General features: G+C 46.4%; 1 protein-coding gene across 6 annotated transcripts in view; it reads right to left on the reverse strand.

Annotated features, from left to right (window-relative positions):
• Positions 1–23,414, reverse strand: part of VWA5B2 (von Willebrand factor A domain containing 5B2) — a 58,884-nt gene that overhangs the window by 26,548 nt on the left and 8,922 nt on the right. For 2 of the 6 annotated variants that reach the window (XM_053310329.1, XM_053310327.1), the window contains 7 exons: positions 17,470–17,646; positions 14,270–14,431; positions 12,819–13,050; positions 10,454–10,608; positions 4,456–4,587; positions 2,663–2,787; positions 508–684 (listed from right to left, as the gene is read on the reverse strand). In XM_053310329.1, the coding sequence (XP_053166304.1) occupies positions 508–684; positions 2,663–2,787; positions 4,456–4,587; positions 10,454–10,608; positions 12,819–13,050; positions 14,270–14,431; positions 17,470–17,608 (1,122 nt within the window). In that variant the 5' untranslated portion in view covers positions 17,609–17,646. Of the gene's footprint in view, positions 1–507; positions 685–2,662; positions 2,788–4,455; positions 4,588–10,453; positions 10,609–12,818; positions 13,051–14,269; positions 14,432–17,469; positions 17,647–20,302; positions 20,806–21,160; positions 21,969–23,414 lie in introns of those variants that run through there. The other 4 variants (XM_053310328.1, XM_053310325.1, XM_053310330.1 and 1 more) reach the window with 4 other exon arrangements.

Below are 23,414 nucleotides of genomic sequence, written 5' to 3' on the forward strand. Positions count from 1 at the left end.
CCTGCATTCAGCATAACAAGTGAGTGAATGCACCTGTGAACAGATCTGTACGTGTGCACACTGTACACCCATGGTTTGAGTGTTGAACAGAACATGTGAATGGGCCTATAGTGGAGCAAAAGGTTTTAAATGGAGGAAGCGAGCCATTTTGATCCAGTTCTCGGGAGACACTTTACAAGGAAAATCTGACATAAGGCTCTTCTGAAAATAACAAGGTAATCGGGGCGATAACATCTCTTGTGCCTTTTTCTGCAGAATTGCAATGTTGCTTCATCTGCAATGCCAATTTCCTGTTGATTAGCAAAGCATAAGGAGACTATCTGTCTGAACTCATTATGAACACATAAAGAACCAGGCACCAGGCGACATCCGCTGAGCACTCTGGCAAACAGAATTCACCCGTTAAGGCCTCATGTGATTTCCCTGGCTTAAGTTTCCACAGAAACGTGTCTTCTCTCCTTTCAGCCTGCCCGCTCCACACACTGACTAGTCTGCTGGCTCATTTACCTTGATCCCATCAATGCTGGGGCCATTCACGCTCCCACTGCGGTCTATGAGGAAGAGCATCTCCCGAGTGACTGTCTGGAAATCAGTGGGAAGGATGCCCTCCTCAGGACAGAAATTCAGCATCAGCACAGGATTGTGGAAGATGTCCTTGTGGAACCTCTTCTGGACAAAAGCTACCTAAGAAGTGAAGAAGAAGGAAAAAACCCAAGGCCGCCACGTTTTCTCCTCTGATCCTTACACAGCCTCATGCGTGTGGCCCTTCTGAAGCTTCAGCACTTCAGCTCTACAGGGACTGCCTTGCTGAAGGAGTCTGGAGTACATCTTGTCCAGCACTTGGTTTGAAACAGCAGAGGCAGCAATTCCATCAGGCGAGGGGAGGCAATTGCCTCAGCCACAGGTGTAAGAAGAGGCGCAAGGGATGGCTATTGAGGCCCTGCCACCAAGGGCACCACCCTGCAGGCCACCCACGGGGGTACCCACTGCCACCCACTGGGACATGCTGTTCATTTCCCCACCCCTTGCCCTGCTGGGGCAAAGATCTTCTTTCCTGCCTTCCTTCCCCCAGTGAGAGCATGGCATGCCTCTGTCACCACGGCCTCGCTTGGCAGTATGCCCTGAGAATGCCAGGCACCCACCTGCAGTTCAGAGGGTAGCGGGTGTCATGATATTGTCCTTTGCCTCAAGCAGCAACATACTTTTGACTGCCCCTCCATACCAGCATTCAACCAGATGACCCTGCCAGCTCAAAAGTATCCTTGCTGCTCTTTAGTGGCAGAGAACTCCATAAATTAGCCACACCCTGTGTGTCTTTTATAAAGAAAATGTCATCTTTTCATTCATTTGAGCAAATCTCCATGATCAGCCTTTCCATGGTGGGTATATAAGTGGTCCGGGAGGAAAATGATCTCCATCCCTCCCCCACCCCCAAACACTTGAAGCACTCCCAAAGATCTGCTATAGAAATAAAGGGGGAGTAAGGCACGCTGCTGTTGAGACATTCAACAGGGGTGGATTCGGACGACTGGAAGGTCACCAAACTGAACTTGGTGGCTTGCTGTTTGTTGAGTGTACTGTCTGCAGAGAGCTATCGAGAAAATAAAGTAGAGCGAGGAAAGAATTTTCTCTGCCTAACTTATTTCTTACAGTGAGAGGGGGAGAGCTAGGTTGGGAAGAAGATGGAGAGGAAACCCCGGGCGCTTTCCAGATTACATGCTACAACAGTGGTAGTTTACTTTGGCTTGGCAGGATCGTATTGAAACCATAAATAAAGGGTGTTGCACAAAGCCACCAGCAGGGGGAAAAGTCTTTTCTAGCTTGCACAAACCTCTTACAACAGAAAAATACAGGTTTGTTTTTTTTTTTTGGTTTTTTGTTTTGTTTTGCAAGGTTGTAGTACAGTACTGCAAAGATAAAACCGGGAAGAAGGCATCAGAAATATGAACGACACCTTGCTGACAGCACAGGGACTATGATGTCAAAACACAGGCAGTATGGAAGCACACTTAACAGACACGTAGTGACACTGTTGCTGCGTGTAATCTGGAAAGCGCCCTGGATAGAGGGAAGCAGCTGCAGTTGCAGAAGGCCTGTGAGACCGCAACAGGATCCAGGAACAGCAGAGCAGGAGAGCACTGGCAGCAAAGTAGCAGGATACAGAGAAGTTGCTTTGGCCCCTTTCTACATGCACCTCAGGGAACAGCAGCAGAGCGTGTGACACCACTAGGTTTCGCAACCTGCACATGTCACATCTCTTGGGGACACTGATCAACTCACCACAGGCTGGTGGTGGTGGTGCCGAAGTCACTCCTCACCCAGGACGCTATTTATCCTATGGCTGGTCCTGATTAAAAGCTTACCACTTGGCATCTGTAACCACTTTGTGAGGTGGTCATCTGTTCCCTCCAGCCACATAATTACATGCTGCTGCTCTACTGCTTTGCTAGTGCAAAGGCTGTGGAGCTACAGCACAGCAATGCTGTACTTAGCCATCTGGTTGGAGCCTACAAACTATTGCTCCCCCCATATCCTTACAGGTGTCAAGTGGCAAGCTTTGAAGCTGCTCCTGGGTTGGCAGTCCTGATCACTAAAATCCATCCTTAGCCCATCCAGGGTGGGAAAAACAACACCACCACCATTTTCCTCCCCAGCTGGTCACCTGTCTCTCCCCATCGTTATCTTTTTTGGCAATACGAGCATAATCCCGGCGGTTCCTGATGTGCGCCTCGTATTCCTGGTACGTCATGGCACCCTCTTCGATGATGAGATGTGGACGGTGAGGTTCTTTGAGAGAGAGAAATTGTAGAGAGCCATGAGCATCAGAGTGGCCCGCTGCACAGAAGACCAGGCTGCCAGGACCTGGGTTCAAAGCCCTCGTTGTGCATGGACTCAGTGGGTGGCCTCGGAAGACTCATGCTATTTGAGCCACAGTTCACTACATGTCAAAAAGGAGCAAGACTCACCTTTTCCCACAGAGCAGTAATGAAGGCATGAAACCGCCCTAGAATCCAAACCAGATCACTGGTCTATCTAGCCCAGGGCTGCTCAACTTGGGCCCTCCTGCAGACTTTGGCTACAACTTTCACAATCCCTGACTATCAGGCACTGGGGGCTGGGGATTGTGGGAATGGTAGTCCAAAAACATCTGGGAGACCTAAGTTGAGCAGGCCTGATCTAGCCTAGTACTATCCATTCTGATGGGCAGCATCTCTCCAAGACCTCAGGGAGAGGTCTCTTCCCAACTCTGCTACCCGAAATCATTTAAAGCCAGTGTGGTGTTGTGGCTAGAGTGCTGGCCTAGGACCGGGGAGACCCAAGTTCAAATCCCCATTCAGCCATGAGACTAGCTGGATGACTCTGGGCCAGTCACTTCTCTCTCAGCCTAACCTACTTTACAGGGTTGTTGTGAGGAGAAACCTAAGTATGTAGTACACCACTTTGGGCTCCTTGGAGGAAGAGTGGGATATAAAATGTAAAATAATAATAATAATAATAATAATAATAATAATAAAACGGAGAGGTGGGGGCTGGAACTGTTTGCAGGCTATTAGTTTTTACAGCCCATCCAATGAATAAATATTGTTCCAGCCCTGCTAGAACTAGAAAAGAATATCTTAGAATTAGAATCGCTGTTGTTGTGCTGCAGTGAGTGTGGGGGGGGGCTGTATGCATGGGGTCCTGGGCAACTGCCTTTCTAGTCCCTCTCTTCAGAAAGCCCTGCTTTTTGTGATGGTAGGGAGAAAATTTCTGCACAGCTACTGCCCAAGAACACTCTACAGCAGCAGACACCATGCAGAGCAATTTTGTTTTCAAAAATTCAGTCATTCCAGCTTCCGTTTTAAGTCATTAAGACCATTTATGGTCACTGTGTGAGCTCCAACCCTTGGAATACCTAACTTTCTGTGGAGTGCATCCCAAAGACCTTCTGCTTTCCCCCTGCACTAAAGAAAGATTCCCTTCTGATGCAACCCAATCAGTGTGGCATCTGTTACAATGTCCTCTTCCAATGCCCCTCAGCTATAATTGGAAGTCCAGAGGCCACATCCAGTCTAACAATGTGCTTGTGTGTTGCACTAGCTAATTGCACCAAATCTGGAGCTTGTCGTCCAGACTACTGTTGCATAAGCGCAATCATGTTTGTGCATGCACAACAAGGTCCACAACCTGTGGCGTGCCTTGTATGATTTGCAGGCATCCTAATGATGTCATGCAGCTGCGCAACTAGCACAACTTGGTTCATGGCGCAAGTACTTTGTTAGTTTGGATGTCAGCCAATGGCTCTGACTTGGAAGACTCTGTGGGCATCTTGTGGCAAAATCTGGAACAATCTAACTGCTCGTCCCTACCAGTTTGGGTCGCCAACTAAAGGGTCCTCTGTGCTTTTCCTTGTGATATGCACTAGAGGGTTCTGTGGTCACTGCAGCTATTCCCAGCAGAAAAGGTTTATCTTACCACAAGGATACAAGATAATCTCCAGGTTCCTGTCACACCTGTGCCTCTCTGCCAAGGTAATGCATATTGTTGAGGCAGAGTTGGCATATGGATTGGCATCAGCTCGCAAAGCATGGGATGGGCTTTCCAACCCTGCAAGGAAAGAAGAGTGGGGGAGGAGAGAGAAGACAGGACTTCATTGTCTGCTCTGCACACTGCACATTAACTTGCAGCAATTTCTAACACTTTTCTGTGTTAGAACCTCTCTAACACTTTTCTGTTGCAAACAGTTCCATTTGCTTTTTAAGTTGGGTAAGATTAGAATTGTTCGGACCATGGTTTTTCCCGTGACACTCTATGGATGCGAAAGCTGAACTTGGAAGAAGCAAGATAGAAAAAGTATTGACACTTTTGAACTTTAGTGCTGGAGAAGACGTTTGAGGATACCATGGACAGCCAGGAAAACAAATAAATGGCTCATAGAACAAATCAATCCAGAATTTTCACTCGAGGCACAAATGACCAGGCACAAACTATCATACTTTGCACACATTATGTGAAGATCCAGCTCCCTTGAGAAGTCCATAATGCTGGGGAAAGTTGAAGGAAAGAGAAGAGGATGACCAGCAGCAAGGTGGATGGACTCAATTAGGACAGCAATGAATGCACCACTGAGAGACCTTAAAGGCCAAGTTGAAGACAGATCATCCTGGAGAGAATCTATCTATGTGGTCGCTAAGAGTCGACACCAACTTTACGGCACTTAATCAATCAATCAATCAATCAATCAATCAATCAATCAATCAAGGATTGCTTCACACAGCTGTTCTTCACCCAGTGACTTGGTATCATGTGAGGACTTCAGTGGGTCAACGAGAATCACAAGCAGAAATGTCAAAATCCAAACACTTAAATGTATAAAGGGAGACAGTTCACACGTTTGGCTGGAAGTCTTTGAGGCGAGTCTCACGATCAATAGGGCTTAGCCCGCTCTCCCCGCAGATGATCATTCAGGCAGCCCTGGGTGGCCGGATCGGCTGCCCACACAACTGCCGGCTCTGTCACGGAGCTGGCAGGGGTTGTGGGGATCAGGGGTTGCACAGCCCCCGGAAGTTCCAGGATGCCTCACACAAGTGTGTGGGGAAGGGGTGTAACTATAATAGGTCAAGGGGAGACAGTTGTCTGGGGGCCAACTGCCTTGGCGGGCCCCCAGAGGCAAGTCACATGACTGACTCCCCCAGCCGTGCATCCGCCTGGGCTTCCTTCAGTTGTATTCATCCTCCGAAATGGATGTGAGTGTGAAGACCCCGAGTGACCAGAACAGCATGTCTTTCTCTAGTACCATTAAATGACTTGCATCGTCCACAATTTACAAAACCTTTTAAAAAATAATTTAGGATGATGTTCTATTGTGGCACATAGGGTTTTTTATATATATAAATTTTACTATGCTTTTTGTTACCACTGTTCAGCCTCATTTAATATTTCTTTACTTCATGAGCTGAGCTTCAGTGAGGTGGCAGAATAACTTTACTAAGTAGCAATATAAAGTAGTATATGAAGAAGGTCTTCAGTGTCATTCACCCAATGAATCCTTGAAAGTCTTCTAATGATAACTAAACAAAAATACTAAATGTAGTCTTCAAGGTCTTATAACCACTAATGTCTTACTCCCATGACTATCAGCCGATACTTCCTGTTCTCAATAGGACAACCTATTGTGTGGGTAAATGCCACTGAAGATGTCCATGTTAAGACCAAAACGTGTTTGGCATTTTAAGAAAAGTTCAGAAGAACTATCTCCTTGCACGATTTGTGGTTGAACCTTGGTCCTACAAGAAAAAAAAATCTATTGGATTACCCATTTGCTAATCTGGACATTTAGAACTTCAAAAGGACTCTTGTAAGAGATTGGATTACAAGTGTGAGACTCCTTCTCCATCACTATTTACTTTGAAGACGCAAGTCAAGGAGGACATTTTGGGTTTATATTACATCAGAATCACTTGTGCTCTGGTTTTGATGTATACTAATTATGATTATTGTTTTCTATGCGTACTATTTCATATTGCAATTTTAGCGAAGTTATTCTATTAAATTTTGTTAATATACCATCTACAGGTCTTATAGCATGTAAAATATATAAAATATAAAAAAATAATATAGAGATTCATGCCCCTCTCTTAGGCATCTGCATTTTTCTATAAAATGATATGATTGTTTTGGGTTCGTAGGGCTAGTTCATGTTATGCATGTTAATCACTTGATGTCTCAGGGAGGCAATTCACCTATTCATCTATTTAATAGCATTATGTCCGAGGTAATGGGAGAAAATATCAAAGTTTTGCCTGTGGTACTTAACTTGTGATGGCTATTTCACACATGCAAGTCATGATGTTGTAGCCACCAAGTGGTAAACATGCATGTGTGAATCAACCCTTAGAAATAACATTCTGTGTTAGGATATTGTAAATCATACAGTCTAATTCTCAGCTGCAGTGGATGGCTATTTGCCAGTAGAACTTTACTAAAATAAAAGATATCACAGTAATGTATGAGATTCTCAGTTTGCCAAGAGAAGTTCATTTCACTTACAGAACTCCATTCTGAAATCACAACACGCAACAACACCTGGAAGAAAACTAAACTTGCAAGTGTAAATGGCTTATGCTATTGCCGAGGTAACTGAGAGCCCTTCTGTTTCCCCGCTGAATCCTAAGAAATGAGAGGTGTACTTCATGGCTGCATAGATGCCACAATACCACTAAACTACAAGAAAAAAACAAAGAGTCAGATATTGGATGCAAAATTCAGCAGCTTGGGACTCTCAGCTTTCACTTAGAACAAAGCAAGTTTCTAGCCCCTATGGCTCCAGAGAGATGGAGGCTGTTCTCATGAGCATCCAAGCCCAAGCTCAAGCAGCAGATCCCGGCAGCCCCACGGCACCAAACCCAGTGCCGAAGCCTGGCCCTTAGCCAAGGTGAAAGGCTCAAACCTTTTGGGATCATGTGCCAGCGCGGGCCTGCTTGCATCCTAGAGTGCCCGTCCCCTGGGAGAACCCCACTGTGCACCGCGTTCGGCGCACTGTGCGATACCCGGAGGCCGGCATCACAAGTCCCACCCTCAGAGCAATCCGTTCTGCTCTGTGCTACATGGAACAGTGCAGACTGTGTGGGAGCGCAGAGTGGAGCGTGCTCCCACCAAGGACAGGATGATCGCCTGGGCGGTGTGGGTGGAAGGCAAAGTTTGCAAAGCCTTCCCCCTGCCTTCCTGCCCACCAGGTCATGTTAATGGCCCCACAGCTGTGGGCAGTGTTCGGTGAAAAATCAGAAGCCAGAACAGGCCTATAGAACTTCCAGTGGCCAGAGCGTGGGGCTTCAGCCTTCTGCTGAGATTCCTATCCCTCGCCAGGAATTGCATAAGGAAAAGTAAATATATGCAGACATACATTGTGTACCTATCTATGCACAGGCCTCCGAGGTCCCTACTCTATGGAGTGCGGTAGTGTAAACTAGCGTGGTGCAGGGGCTAGAAAATTAGAGCTAGACTGGGGAGACATGGTGTCAAATCTCTGAAGCTCACTGGAGTACTTTGGGTCACTTCCATGTGAGCGCGCGCTCGCTCTCGCTCTCTCTCTCTCTCTCCAACCTACCTTGCAGGGTTGTTGTGAAAATAAAATATGGGAGCATGGGAGGAAGAACCACGTATGCTGATCTGAGCTCTTTGGTGGAAGGGGGGATATCAATAAATGAGTAACTGACACAGGCCATTTCCTTGGCACATAATTTTTGGGGTGTGTGCATGCACATGTACGTGTCTGTGTGTGTGAGTGTTGTTAGCCATGCACCAAGTAGACACAGCCCAGGTACTGTGTCTCCCCCACAAATACCACCCATCGCCCCTCTTTTATCCATAGCTCTCTTCCGTTATTCCCACAACCAACATTGGTTAAGCATTAAATTCTAGGTTTGCAACACAGCAAGTTAATCAAGCACATTGATGGAAAAAATGCATAAGCCGCTATGGCTTTCACGTCGCCAGCATCTTTGTATTGCTTTCATTGATCGGGGGAGATTTTCTGCACAGAATTTTCACGTGGTGCACAGGCCAGCAAGAAGCCGTTCCCCAGCACCAAATGACGTTTTGACAGATCTGAAGCACAGCGAGGCCAGGAGTGCAGCATCTCAAGGAAGGTGGGCCTTGAGCCAGCTCCTAATGGGATTAATTCCCTTGTCTGCCTCGAGCATATGCTCCAGACTCTCCAAAGTTGTTTCCGACCACCCCAACCCTGCTCTCCCCTGGCTTCCTTTTGCCCCCACATCCATCATTCTTTCATGAGAGAAAAAGAATATATTCTACCCCACCCTAACTACTCTCAACAAGCGACATCATCAATCCTTCACATGCTGCAGTTATCCAGAAAGCACTTCTGTGATTGCTCCATTCATTGCCTTATTGCTTTGGCTCTCCTTGGTACAAGATCTCTCTTCTATTATCCTAGTATCCAATTTTCTGAGATCATGCATGACATGAAGGGGGGGGAGGTGAGCAAACTGCATTTCCCCTCAACCTGGAAGGAAGAAGGGCCAAGCTGGCGTTGCTCTATGGAACATCCTGCTACTAAATCAGAAAGGGATGGTCAGGTGGCAGCCATGTCCTCAGGCAGGTCAGCGTTGCCGCCTCTGTGACTGTGGTTCGAAAATCTGTGCAAAACCAGAGTGATAGCTGCTCCAGAAGTCGAATATAATGCTTCGGCAACAAAACCTCAGGTCTCAGCAGTGAACTTCAGAGATAACCAAAGATTCAATTTGGAGTGGCAAACCGGAGGTCACTTTCAGCCCGTAACTGCAGTTTGGCGCATTCGGGTGTATTGGAGTACCAACCTTGGCCACGTTTAACTCCGATTTGGCGTTATGTGTGAATGCAGCCAGAGAGAGTGTGTGTTTCTGTCTTTGCTATATGCTTTGGTAATACAGTCATTTGCCACCAGGGGGGTGAGTGGCTTCCAGATGGCAATCAGGTATGGAGGTGGTCTGCAAAACCTTTACACAAGCCTCTAGCATGATCTTACTCACTGTAGAGATGCTCCTGCAGGCTTCCATGCTCCTTCCTGGCGCAATGTTGCCCCCTGTACACATGCCAAGCAGGGACCTTGCCGTGCTACCTGCTGACCACCTCTTGCATTCTGAGAAGAACTCACTCTTTTTCATTACTATGTTTACAGAGACTGGAGGAAGGGGTGTGTTCTTCTCAGAATGCAAGAGCTGGCCAGCAGGTGGCACTGCAGAAATCGTGCAAGGTCCCTGCTTGGCAAAAGGTAAAACTGCACCAGGAAGGGGTGTGGAAGTCCACAAGAACATCTGTATGGTGAGTAAGAGTGCACTTGGAACTTTGCACAAAAAACTTTGCAGATTCCGCATTTCTTCTTCTTCTTCTTCTTCTTCTATTAATCACTAGACTCAAAAGCTGACATCAAAACCTCTCAGGTAAAGCAGGCACCCTTTTCTTGCTTTTGGACTAGAAAGCCAGTTGTGCAGTTGGTCCCTGATCAATTTTCTTTAGAGGTGCAGGTTGCCAGGCACAAAATCCCCCCTTCCGTTCCTGGCAAGCCACACCAAAAAAGCAATTGACTCCTTCCCCACCCCCGGATCAGAAAAGAAAGGGGTACTGCAGACATTTGGGAAGTTCCTCCATTGGGGATGGGGCTCAGTGGTAGAGCCTCTGCTTTGCATGCAGAAAGTCTCAGGCTCAATTCTCTGGCTGCATCTCCAGATAGGACTGGGGGGGGGGGGGCGGGAAACATTCCTGCCTGAAGTCTTGGAGAGCCATTTCCAGAGTAGACATCACTGAGCCAAATGGACCAATGGTTTGATTCAGTTGATGTCCCTATGTCCCTAGCTGCATGTCTACACTCTTTAGCTGCATGTCTACACTCTTTCCAAATCTGCATGGGGATGTGCCCTTGTCAGTGGTACTGACCCTTCAGAATGTGGGGGGGGGAGATGTCCCACCATCATACCTGCCAGCAAACAGGGTCCCTTAACCAGCATCTCAAAGCTGAACTCGTAGGGGAAGGGATTGTAGACCTCGCCCCTGAAGATGTCGGTGTCCTTGGGAGGTATGAGGAAAGGGTGCTCATTCTTCACCCCAGAGGATCCAAAACAACTGGTGGAACTGAAGAAGAAGAAGAAGAAGAGAGAGAAAAGTCACAAACGAGGGCTGCCTGGCATGCATCAGGGCAGGGCTCAGCTGGATCTCGGGCCTTATCCTGCAAGACCTGCAAATGGTCCATTCTGTGGCAAGGAGTATATTTGCTTCACAAGATCCCCGAAGAGGCCTCCTCATGGATAGGTCTAAGCTGCACAATTGTTCTTTCCTAGCTTGCGTGGAGGAGGGGGCAGGGAATGCTAGAGCTATAAAATAAATTTAGACCAAGGGTACAGCCAGAGGGAAAGTTTAGGGAGCAACTCCTCACTTACTCTCTCTCTCTCTCTCTATTTTTTTGTGGCAGGGCGGAGAAGAAAGACAGTAAAATTAAAGGGAAGGGAGCTCCTCAAATGCTTGGGGGGGGGGGGGGGAATCTGCGCCCCTGACTGACACTATAAATTCTTATAGAGGAATTTATAGAGAGAAATCTCATTACAAGTTTGTTGCTTTTAAAAAAAAAATCGACCATTGTTCCCTTCCTCCATATAAATGAAGATTTCCAACATCATGAAAAAGAAAGACGTGGAGAGAGAGAGTGAGCATGTATTTGTTTTCAGTGGGATAATTTCTGTGGTTGCATCCACCACATGAGGATGCATTTAGAAGCACAATTAATCAGGGAAGACTTACAGGGAGTTACACAGGAACATAGGAAGCTGCCATATACTGAGCCAGACCCTTGGTCTATCTAGCTCAGTATTGTCTTCACAGACTGGCAGCAGCTTCTCCAAGGTTGCAGGTAGGAATCTCTCTCAGCCTTCTCTTGGAGATGCTGCCAGGGAGGGAACTTGGAACCTTCTGCTCTTCCCAGAGCGGCTTCATCCCCTGAGGGGAAGATCTAACAGTGCTCACACTTCTAGTCTCTCATTCATATGCAGCCAGGGCAGACCCTGCTTAGCTAGGGGGACAAATCACGCTTTCAGGTAACCCGCGGGGTAAGGGCCTGTTTGGGCAACTCTGAAAAAGCACAGCAAATACGAACTGAAACACGGGTGAGGCATATTTCTGTTGTGGTAACTACAAGCCCTGCTATTTCACCGCATGCCAAAGTCAGCACAGATGTCTACTCAGTCCACATTCCCAAACACACGAGGTTGGTCATGTAAACTGGCTCCATGAGAAAGAGAGTTGGCATAGAGGAGATGGTGGGGCCAGGTCTGCACACTGGTCAGCAGTCCAGTTTCTCATTCCTGCTGTGGCAACGGGTCATGATTTACAGTGCAAAAATCCACCAGTCTAGTCTTTGTACAGACCAGTGGCAGCTCAGGACCTCTGTGCACCTGAGGCAGGGCACCAAACACCACTCCCCTTTGTGCATGCCCTCCGCACTGCCCCTTTTAAAAAAAGGGGGAGGGCAGGAGGACATCTTGCCCCCTCATTGGCACCCCAATAATCTGCTGCCTGAAGCAACCATCTCACCTCGCCACATGGAAGGGATGCCCCGGTATAGACTCCGTTAATGAACATGCTGAATCAGGGTCACATGGCTACCAACAAGTTTTCAACGGGGCCAGCATGCCATTATATCCAGACTGTGGATCCAGGCACTCTGCTCAGCTCTGAGCACAATTCCTTTGCCCTTCAGCTCACCGAGCACCATGAAAACAGCAAGCAAAATTAGAATCTTCTGCCCCTTTCGAGGTTCTATTATTTTCAAGGCCTTTGACATCTCTGGATCCTGCCCAGCTCCTTACCTCCTCCTTAAAAGAAGAGGCATCCCAAATCTTTCTTCATTTCTATATTTACCCACTGGATCAGGGGTACTCAACTTCAGCCCTCCTGCAGATGTTTGCCTACAACTCCCATAATCCCTGGCTATTGGCCACTGTGGCTGGTGATCATGGGAGTTGTAGTCCAAAAAGAGCAGGGGGTGGTGGTTAAATTGAGCAGACCTGCACTAGATAATCGGTGGGAAGCTTTGCCCAGGGTGATGGAAGAACAAAGAAAGCTACCTAGAATGTGGGAGGCCATACTGGGAAGAAGGTCCTACAGTGTGAGGCTCTTTATATTTAGTGAAACTAGAGTGCACATGGAGAATTGGAATGAGCAATCGGGAGAGCTCCAAATGCCCATCTTTTACAGCTGCCTGCTGGCTCTTAAAGGTTGGGTCCCCATACTCTCAGTTCTCCTCCCTTCTCTCTGTATGGCATATACTCTGAGAAAGCCATGAAAATCACCATAGGGCCAACCTGTCGTCACACAAGCCTCTCGCCTCACTTTCACTTTCAGGGATGGAGACGACGAAGGGCGTGAGCACAGAGGGGAAGAGGACTTGCAGAGCACCATTGGGCCGGGTCGCCAGCTCCTGGCTGCTGCTGAATACCACCGTCAACGTTTCCGAGGGCCCAACGGGGCCCGTGCTGATGATGAACGTGGAGCGTGCCAAGTCTTCATCAAGAAGCAAGTGACCTGCACAGAGAGGAGGCAGTCAGGTGAGGCGCCTTCCCTACCCTCAAGGGAGAGAGTGCTGATAGGTAGCCTCTTTGTGTTGCTGTCTTGAAGCCATGCCTCCCATTGAGCAACTCACAGAGCAAAGAAAAAATGAGAGTGACACTCAGCCTTCACTTCTGGTTCCCATGTATGAAATAAGATCCGAAGGGAATGGCTTGGCTGGCGTGTGCAGTTGTAGCTGGGTTTGGGATGGTGGCTTGCTTTGAGCTCACCATGGAGACCACGGGATGGCCATTGCAAAGCTATGCCTCTCAGCTTTACTCACCTCGCAGTCTGCTCAGTGTCTGCATAGATAGGCGGGACATAAATGCGAGCTTGGAAACTTCCATGAGATAATAAATCAGAGTATTTTTATAGCACATTTCCTAAGAGCTCAAAAGCACTTCACGGACATTCAATCTGCAAGCCTTGCAAGTGTAATAACCAGTCTACATTTCTAGTATGGATGTCTGTATGTGATCTTACCCCCTATAAAACACAGAATAATTAATGTTCTTATTTGATCATTAAAATCAAAAGAGTAGTGGAACTAACTTCAAATGCCACTTTATCATGTAAAAAATCATTACAGCCATTGCTGGTCCCCCACCCCCCACATCAACTCAGTGGTTTATTCTACAGCCGAAGACTTAAGGCTGAGACTATATGATTTAGCTGAGGCCATCCAAGAAGCATGCTCAAAGTGGGATTTTGAACCTAGGTGGTCTGAGAAGACACACATTCTTGACTGAGCCACCTAGAGTCCCACCGGACTGGTGTGGGAAGGAAGACAAGAATGAGTGGCTGATGTCCACGAATGCAGCCGATGTGCAGCATGCAGCATTTGAGACGAAAGCAGCACTGGCGGGATTTTTGCCGATCTCCCCTTCCCTCCAAAGCACCCTAAAATGTGTCCCTGAGGCTGCATGACCCTTGGGGTGGCACAGAGTGCTTCGGAGGGGACAGCAGCAAAAATTCCCCCACCCGTGCATGAATGGCAACACTGCTTAAGTTTGCAATGCACCACACCACACCACACCACACCACACCATACCACACCAGTGCTTCCTTTGCTGCACGTGTGCGTGTCGTTCGTCTGGATGTCAGTTGCTGTCACCTCACAGTCAAACATGTTATATCAAGAAGCCTCATAGATTTAAAAAAAAACAAGAATATCTATATCGGTACCACAACCCACCATTGCTGCAGTGCAGGGGCTGGGGCAGGCTGGAGTTGCAGTCAAGGCAGCAATCCTCGACTCGCGGCCGGTTCTGAATCTGGAAGGTGGATGTTCTGCTTCCAGTCACCGCTTCAAAGCTTGCTATCACCTCCGACTCCTCCAGTGGATAAACAAATACTCCTGGGCGAGAGAAACCAGGCTGATCTCCAACAGGTAGTCCATCCTTGCATTCTGCTTACCTGCCTTTTTGTAACATGCAGAAGTGACAGACTGTGTCATCCAATCCCATACAGGTGTAGCAAGGGCAAGAGACCTCAGCTTTATGCACAAAAAAACCCCTTATGGGCTTAGCACCTGTATATCTCCGGGGTCACCTCTCTTGGCCGGTTGTATCCCAACCTGTGAGGTCTTCTCAGCTGGCCCTCCTTAGTGTCTCGGGCCTTGGTGTAGTGCCTGGGCCCATAGAAGGGCCTTCTCTGTGGCCGCCCCTCTTCTTTGGAATACTATCCCCCCACCAGATTCATTCAGCCCACTCCTTAGTTGCTTAAAAAAAATCTTATTATTTTTCCAACAAAACAACAGAAATGGGGGGGGGGACCATAGAAAGAATAAAAAGACAGAAAGAAAAGAAAGATAAAAGTAACTTTGCAGTTACCGTACATTGACATCTCATGATTACATATATCAATCAGGAATTCAATAGCCCTCAGGTATCAACCCTCAGTTATCAACAAAACACCCTTATACCAAGTATAATTTTTAAAAAAAATAATGTTTTAATTAACCATTTGTTCTAAAAAGAGAAACCACATTTTGGATGCGGGTGTTGACCATGTGCTATGTTATAATTTATAAAAGGTTCCCAGATCAAAGCAAATGTTTCATTGGGAGTATTCATAAATAAGCAGTAATTTTAGCCATGGAGGCATATTCCCATAGCGTTAATAGCCAATCATCTAGAGCCAGAATTATTTGTAATCTCTAATTAGCAGCATATAAAATCCTAGCTGCAGCAATCATGGGGGGGGGGAGACAACTCCATATATTTGGTAGAAATATAAGATCTAGTCATATTTAACAACAACAAAAAAAGCCTCTAGTGAATAAGGGAAATTTATAATGAAAATTTCTTGCATTTTATGGTGAATTTTTTTCCAGTATTGTTGCACCCACCACACATCCACCACATATAATAAGATGTCGCCGCATGGCTCTCCCAACAATCTCCAGAGTAATGACTATATACTTACTTACTTATTTACATTTATATCCCCTTCTTCCTCCAAGGAGCCCAGAGCAGTGTACTACATACTTGAGTTTCTCTTTCACAACAACCCTGTGAAGTAGGTTAAGCTGAGAGAGAAGTGACTGGCCTAGAGTCACCCAGCTAGTTTCATGGCTGAATGGGGATTTGAACTCAGGTCTCCCCGGTCCTAGTCCCACACTCTAACCACCACACCACGCTGGCTATCCATCTTTGCAATCATCAAAGGAGTAATATACCAATGGAAATAAATTTTGCACCAGTTTTCCTTTAAGGCAGTATTTGCTGTAAATTTAATGTTCACTTTCCATTGGTATTCCCATTGTTGCATGTCAATTGCCCTGTTTAAACTTTAGTTGCTTTTAAGGCCCTTCTTAAGACCTACCTGTTTCGCCAGGCTTTCGCCCTTTAATTTTTTAAAATTGTTATTGGTGTTGTTGTTCACCACCTAGAGTCTTTGGAGGAGGCGGTATACAAGAAATGTTTAATAAATAAATAAACGTTATAGCCTTCTAACTCATCTGAACTCTACCTCAACAAAGGGTGCTGCTAAAACGTTTACTTTCTGTTGGTCTCTTCAGGAAACAAGACTGCTCAGAAAAGGGTTAAGTAGTGGCTGATCTATGTCAGCAATGAACTAGAGCAGTGTTGGGAATTATAGTTCAGCAATATCTGGAGGCTCCAGGTTGGGAACTACTGAACTAGACTACAGACAGGTTCACATGTCATGCAGAACTGGCAGCATGGATGAACTACCAGTTCCCAGATCATGCACGGGAGCCCGGCCTCTGGTGTCAAGAAGGAGATTCCGACATGGAGTGTGTCATCTGCACCTGGCAATGTCCACATTTTCTACCCTACTTGTGTTTCCACACTCATCTGTAACCTCCTTTAAATCTAGGCTACACATGTAGAGCTCAGAACCACAAGCAGAGTAGAATATGCGGTTCAAATGACACGCATATTGTCAGCATCTCCTGACACCGGAAATCAGGCTCTCATGTGCGTTCTAGCAGTTTCGCCACCAGTTCTCTGTGTCATGCACACCCACCCTGTATCTATACTTATTACTACCACACCCATATGACAGACTATACACTATAGATAAAGGAATATAGGAGCCCCACATCTGAAGCAGCAGGATGCTTTATAGCGGCTTCCCTCATAGACACAAATAAATCTTATGTAGATTTAGGAAAGGAAAGGTTGTGCAGTCAAGTCGGTGCCGACTCCTGGCGACCACAGAGCCACGTGGTTTTCGTGGTTGAATACAGGAGGGGTTTACCATTGCTATCTCCTGTGCAGTATGAGATGATGCCTTTCAACACCTTCCTATATCGCTGCTGCCCAATATAGGAGTTTCCCATATTCTGGGAAACACACCAGCAAGGATTCAAACCATCAGCCTCCTGGTCTCTAGACAGGTTACTTCCCTGCTGCACCATTAGGTGGCCCCTATGTAGATTTAAAAAGTAAAGTTGTGCCGTTGAGTTGGTGTCGACTCCTGGCGCCCACAGAGCCCTGTGGTTTTCTTTGGTAGAATACAGGAGGGGTTGACCATTGCCTCCTCCTGCAAGTATGAGATGATGCCTTTCAGCATCTTCCTATATTGCTGCTGCCTGATATAGGTGTTTCCCATAGTCTGGGAAACATACCAGTGGGGATTCGAACCAGCAACCTCTTGCTCCCTAGGCAAGTTACTTCACTGTAGATTTAGCTAAAGGTTTATCAGAAACAACTCCATTTTCTCTTTCTCCTTTCCCTCTCTTTTCCTTTCTCACTCCACCCCCCCCCCTACAGGATCCAAACTTCTCAACAACAAAACATAAAAGATTACTAGGCAGAATACAACACAGGAAAAAACGTCAAGGACAACCACGATCTTAAATCAAAAACAGAATTTATCATCCATGCAAGCACAACATGCTATTGTAGCTCCAAAAAGCTCTCATACCTTCCACAGGCTCCGGCTCCAAATTGATGTAAGTAAGGTGAGCAGTGAGTCCCAGAGAATACCCATTGGCACAGGCCTTCACACACGAGCTCTGTAGAGGGAGGGCAGTCCAGGCAGGCAGGCAGTACAAGCCTGGCATGATCTTCAGGTGCAATTATCAAGCCCCTCCACCTCCAGCTAAGGAGATAAGGGGGAAAGTTAGGTTGATGGAGAAGACATGGGCAGAAACAGCTCAGAGTGAAAAATTAGCTTTGGGAGCAGTCAAGATCCTAAAACGGCCTCTAGAATTAATTTAGATCACTTGCTTTTTACAAAACTGGACCACTTTGCATGCATGGGTTGATGTGATCCTTATTTTAAACATGCACTGGCCTAGTCAAGCGGTTGTTACACCACTTGCTCTTTTGGTTCATCAGCCTGAAATGACTAGTTGTTGTTGTTGAAAATGTACAAACCTTATCATGAGCCCCAGGGCAAACAGCAAATCTGACTGAATTTGTGACCAGTTTGCCACATTATCAGCCTAAATAAGAACTGAGACACACTCATGATGCCTGTGTGCTGCTGAAGATTGTGCGAATGTTCCCACTTAAACTGCTAGAACTTGCAGCTTGCCATAGAAATAAAGGCAGGAACATAATTTAAAAAAATTCAGGACCTAGTGGTGGAGAGCAAGGGCATAACCAGGTTATCTTAAGCCTGAAGCCTCATTCACATATCCGGCAGGGAAATGTTGCACAATGGCCTGTCTGCTATTACAATGATCAAGTTAGAATCTGAGCTGCAATAGGGTCTGAGGTACAGCTGCTGTCTTTGCAAAGCTACTGCTGCCCCCACACCCATTTCCCATAGCAATCCTGTTAGCATCTCTGAACTAGAAGCAATCAGCATAGTGATTGATTGGCACAGTTCACGTCTGGCCTGAGGGGGTGCCAAGCTGCCCAGCCGACATCTGAGAAGTGAGTGCCACCAGAAGGTTTTTGTCTGCTGGTTTGTTTTGTTTTTGCTTACCTGTATAATTCCAAAGATCGGTGGCCCAGACAATAAAAACCAGGGTAGCAAACCAACAATATAAATTCCAAAATTGCAATGACCACCATCAACTACAAAATGTGTTAGGATTAATTTAAACAACAGGTTGAATACAAAAAAAAAATAGATTAAATACTCCTTGGGGGACCTTCCTAATGTTAGCTTTGAAGCATGGTAGCTGTTGTAGTGTGATGCTACTCCTATTCTGCTCCAGTATCGTCTAAGTCACATAGGAAATGCCCATAATGAGCCTCCTTCCCAGTGTTGCTCTTCCTAGAAGCCAGGGAGTTCTTCACACAGCAGGCTTTTTGAGAGTCTTTACTGAGAACTTGAAGTTGTCCCAAAAAACCAACACAAAAAGTGGATTTTTTAAAAAACCCCAGATATAAATTGGGCTGCACTTAAGGTGCAGTGAAAAACCCAAATTGTGTGTGAAATGCTCCCTGATAGCTTGCAGGGATTTCGGGGTAAATCTGCCTGATATGTGAACCCACACCCTCCATTCCAGAGGAGATGCGAGCTAAAGGGCTTTAAAAGCCCTGAGTGAAAAACTCCTGGGCAATGGTGGCAAGGGGCCTTGTAGAGATTCCTTCCATATGGCCTAGATCTCCCAGCATTTCTGGAGGGCATAAAGCGGCATGCACTGCAGCATTTCTTGTGCTATGAAGATAACACCACTGGGCAAAGCGGCACCTTTCAAAGTGGTGGCTGTCATATTTAGCAGGGGGAGAGCCACTGTTGCTGTCCAATCCAACATAGTGCCTCTCCAGGGGCTGTTGTTGGTGTCTCCACTGTATCCTTTTATTGACAGTGAGCTCCCTTGGGACAGGGAACCATCTTTTCCTTTTATTTTGCTACAGAAATCACTTTGAGAACTTTATTGTTGAAAAGGCAGTACAATAATATCAGACGTTTGTCAGTTGGACAGGCTGCACAAAGAGAGCTCTAAGTCAGTGACAGTTCATACACTGTAGGAGTGGAAACTCAGGAAACGTGTCTTCTTGTAAAGAAACTACCTGGCATTAGACCATAAGAACATAAGAACAGCCCTGCTGGATCGGGCTCAAGGCCAGCATCCTGTTTCACATAGTGGCCCACCAGATGCCACTGGAAGCCTACAGGCAGGTGTTGAGGGCATGCCCACTTTCCTGCTGTTACTCTCCTGCAACTGGTACTCAGAGCTCAGGCATTATAGCTCATGGGAGCGGCAGAGGATGGATTATGGTCCACTGGCCAGTTTCTGGTGGACCACCTAGCGCTTGTGGGTTGCTGGGATTCTTGAGAAGAATGATGGACTGGGTGGATCTTGCTTTGATCCAGAAAGCCACCTAGGTTAGTTATCCTCTCTAATAAAAGGCTTGGTGTCCGTCCGTGGACAACCAAGCGTGTGTCCGTGCCTCCCTCGGCCGTTCTACGCATGCGTGGACCGCATGCGCAGAACGGCCGAGGCAGAAACGGAGACAGGCACCAGGCGGCCATGTTTCTGACTCTGCCTGGCCACGGGGAGGACAGGTGCGGCTCCGGCAGCCGCTGGGAGGCAGAGACGGCGGCGGGACCAGACCACCCATGGGCGGCAGATAAAGATGGCTGCGACAGCCGCTTGGAGGCAGAGGCGGCTGCGAGGGAACTGGGAGGGCAGCGGGAGCAACGGAAAACAGCCGCAAATACTTAAAAAGCGGCGGACACAGAATGGAGAAGGGACCCAGCGGCAGGGACCAGGCGGTTAAAAAGCACACAATGTAAACCGCACGGAAGGAAGAGGAGGAGGAGGAGAGCGAACAGCGGGAAGGAGCAGCCGTACCTCTACAAATTCTGCGGCTCCTCAGCCGTGGAGCTGCTTGAGAGAGGGATGGCATGGTCGGAAGCAGAGCTGGAGAATGGAGCAGGGAAAGACGGCGGTGGCATGCACGCCGCAAACGATATAACCAACGGCCGCCACGAGACCAACAGTACACAGGAGCAGCCGCTCAGAAGCTCTTTCTCCACAGCGCCTTCTCAGTTGGGGGAAAAGGCGGGAGAAAAAGCCCACTGCGAAAAGCCCTGTGTCCTCCACAAAGAGAAAACCCTTCTTCTCCCTCAAGCACAGAGTACACTCTAGAGCCAGAGAAGAGAGAACTCCCTGGCCAGGAAAGGAAATCGCTGGCTGCGCTCGCCCAGCCGAGCCGCGAGTGAGGGAAAAAGCACAAAACAGCCCAACACGACTGCTGGCCATTCTAATTAGATCTAACCCAGCTACATAAATGAGCCTGGCTCCAGGCACTTAGGCTAGGTGGCAGGGATAAGAGTTGATAAAGCTCCTCACAAAATTGAGGTGAGAAGGAAAAAAAACTTGAGAAAAAAATAGAAAAGAAAATCCGGGTGGGGGGGGGGTGGGAAGAATCCAAACACATATATTTAAAAGAAGGGGGGGGGGGGAATTAACACATACTGTATTTGATAAACACAGAAGACATACTTGCTAAAAAAAATAAAGGAGTGTTTACTACATTAAAATAAACAGTTTTATATCAACTCTCAGTACAGCAGTAGGGCAGACTATGACTGTAAGCTGCACGCTTTAGAGAGAGACTTTCATGGCTTTAAATATATCAGAGGAAATAATTAGCACACTTTGTGGCAGCCAGTGATGGAATTTATTCATTTGGAAGGCATTGGTTACCTGTCATCAAAACTACATCATGTCCTTCCTTTTCTGTTAAACTTCAACTGGGGGCAGTAAGAAGTCACTAAAAGGAAATGAAGAGGTTCTTTGACAGTGCTCCCATGCAATGATTTAATGCTGCTAAAAGACAGCAACCCCATAATGGATGCCAACAAACAGTTTATATTATCAAGCTTCCAATTAGCATGCTTACTTCATCAAGGAGGAAGGCAAAGAGAGAGAGAGAGAGAGGAAGGAGTGAGTGAGTGAGGGAGACAGGACAATAGAAAGATGGAAAAAAGGAAGGAGAGAAAAAGAGAAGGGAGGGGAAAGGACAAAAGAAAGAAGGAGGGAGGGAGGAAGGGAAAGAAGGAAACAGAAGGAAGGAGAAAGAAAAAGGAGAAAGGAGTGAGGAAGAAGGACAAAAGAAAAACAGAAGGGAGGGAGGAGCAGCCAGCCCCAAAGAGCGAGCCCGTTAAAGGAAGAAAAGAGGAAAAGAGAAAGAAAAGAGAAAGAAGGGAGTGAGAAGAGGTGAAAGAAAGGAAGGAAAGGAGAGAGAGGGAGAGCGAGAGAGAAGGGAGGGAGGAAAGAGGGAGAGAGAGAGAGAGAAAAAGGAAAGGCGGGCGAGAGGGAGGAAGAAGGAAGGAATGGAGAGAGAGAGAGAAGAAGAAAGGAAGGAAAGAGGGAAAGAGAAAGAAAAAAGAAAGAAGGGAAGGAGAAGAGGGGGAAGAAAGGAAGGAAAGGAAAGAGGGGGAGGGAGAGAAAAGGAAGGAATGAAAAAGAGAGAGAGAGAGAAAGGAAGGAAAGGAGGGCAAGAGAGAGGGAGAAGGAAGAAAGGGGGGGAGGTACTAGCACCCGTTATTTTAACGGGCTTAAAAATACTAGTAACCTATAAAGCCCTAAACAGCTTGGGCCCTGGGTATTTAAGAGAACGTCTTCTTCGTTATGAGCCCCACTGCCCATTGAGATCATCAGGAGAGGTCTGTCTGCATTTGCCACCAGTTCGTCTAGTGGCTACTCAGGGACGGGCCTTCTCCGTTGCTGCCCCGAGGCTTTGGAATGCACTCCCTAGTGAAATAAGAGCCTCTCCATCTCTGACAATTTTTAAAAAGTCTTTAAAGACGCATCTGTTCACCTGGCTTTTAACTGATAACTGTTTTGATTGTTTTTAATGTTTTAGAATATTGTTTTACAATTTTTAAATTGTTGTGTTTTAAATTTCTTGTTTTTGTTTTTAACTAATGTTTTAATGTTGTTTTTATCTTGTTGTAAACCGCCCAGAGACATTAAGTTTTAGGTGGTATAAAAATATGTTAAATAAATAAATAAATAAATAATTCTTAAGAATGCTCAGAATCACTTAACAGAGATTAGTTATATATTTAACTATGCAGAGGTGCCGCGTTCATACTCTTGCTTTGTTAATTTCAAACACATTGGTGGACCACAGGTATTCTAGAAAAAGGGACACAAGACTGAAGTCATATTCATCTACCAAAAAGGCACAAAAATCATTATCTATGCTCTTTGGGGAATTTTCCCATGTCAGCACATGGATTAAAGCAGTGTAGTACCAGCTGCTGGAATAATTAGAACATCTCCCAGTTCTTAATTAAGAATTCATAGACAGAGAAGGCCCTCTTGAAGCAATCTTGCAAAAATGCAATCAGGTGGTGGCTTTCTTGGTCATCAGTCTGCTTACCCACCCAGATGCTTTCAAAACGTTGGCTGAGCCAGGTTAAGATGCTTTATCTTGATCTTGTCCTAACAAATACAATGAAGCGCCCTCAGTCCACTTCATGTCCACTTAATTTTAACTGTTCAGCAAAGACCTTTCCTTTTTTGTCTTCTTGTCGTTTTAATCTGAAACATGGTGGTTAAGCAGATGCGTTCTCTCTCTCTGGTGTTGAATTTTTGGAGGATGGATTTTCAGTGCAAATCTTTTATGTTTTGCTTTGAACTATTAAAGACTGTCCATCACCTTGAGCACTTTTTTAAAGACAGAAGATGATTCACACACCTGGAAATTAATTTATTAGATGAAAGATATTAAAAATCTCCCAAAGGTGTTAGAGCATTCAAAAGATCAACTGCCAAGGTAATAAAGGAGGGAGGGGCAAGAAGCTTAACTAAGTCCACCTGAAAATAGTTTTGTAAATCTACTCTCAGGGTTAAGTGTCCACAAGGAGAACATAGACAGAACTTGTGATCTGAAGTGATCCACCTGTGATCTGAAGTGGACTGTCATCCATGATCCAAGATGCTGCTGGTA

The sequence above is a fragment of the Hemicordylus capensis genome, chromosome 3, assembly GCF_027244095.1.
Source record: "Hemicordylus capensis ecotype Gifberg chromosome 3, rHemCap1.1.pri, whole genome shotgun sequence".
NCBI lineage: Eukaryota > Metazoa > Chordata > Lepidosauria > Squamata > Cordylidae > Hemicordylus > Hemicordylus capensis.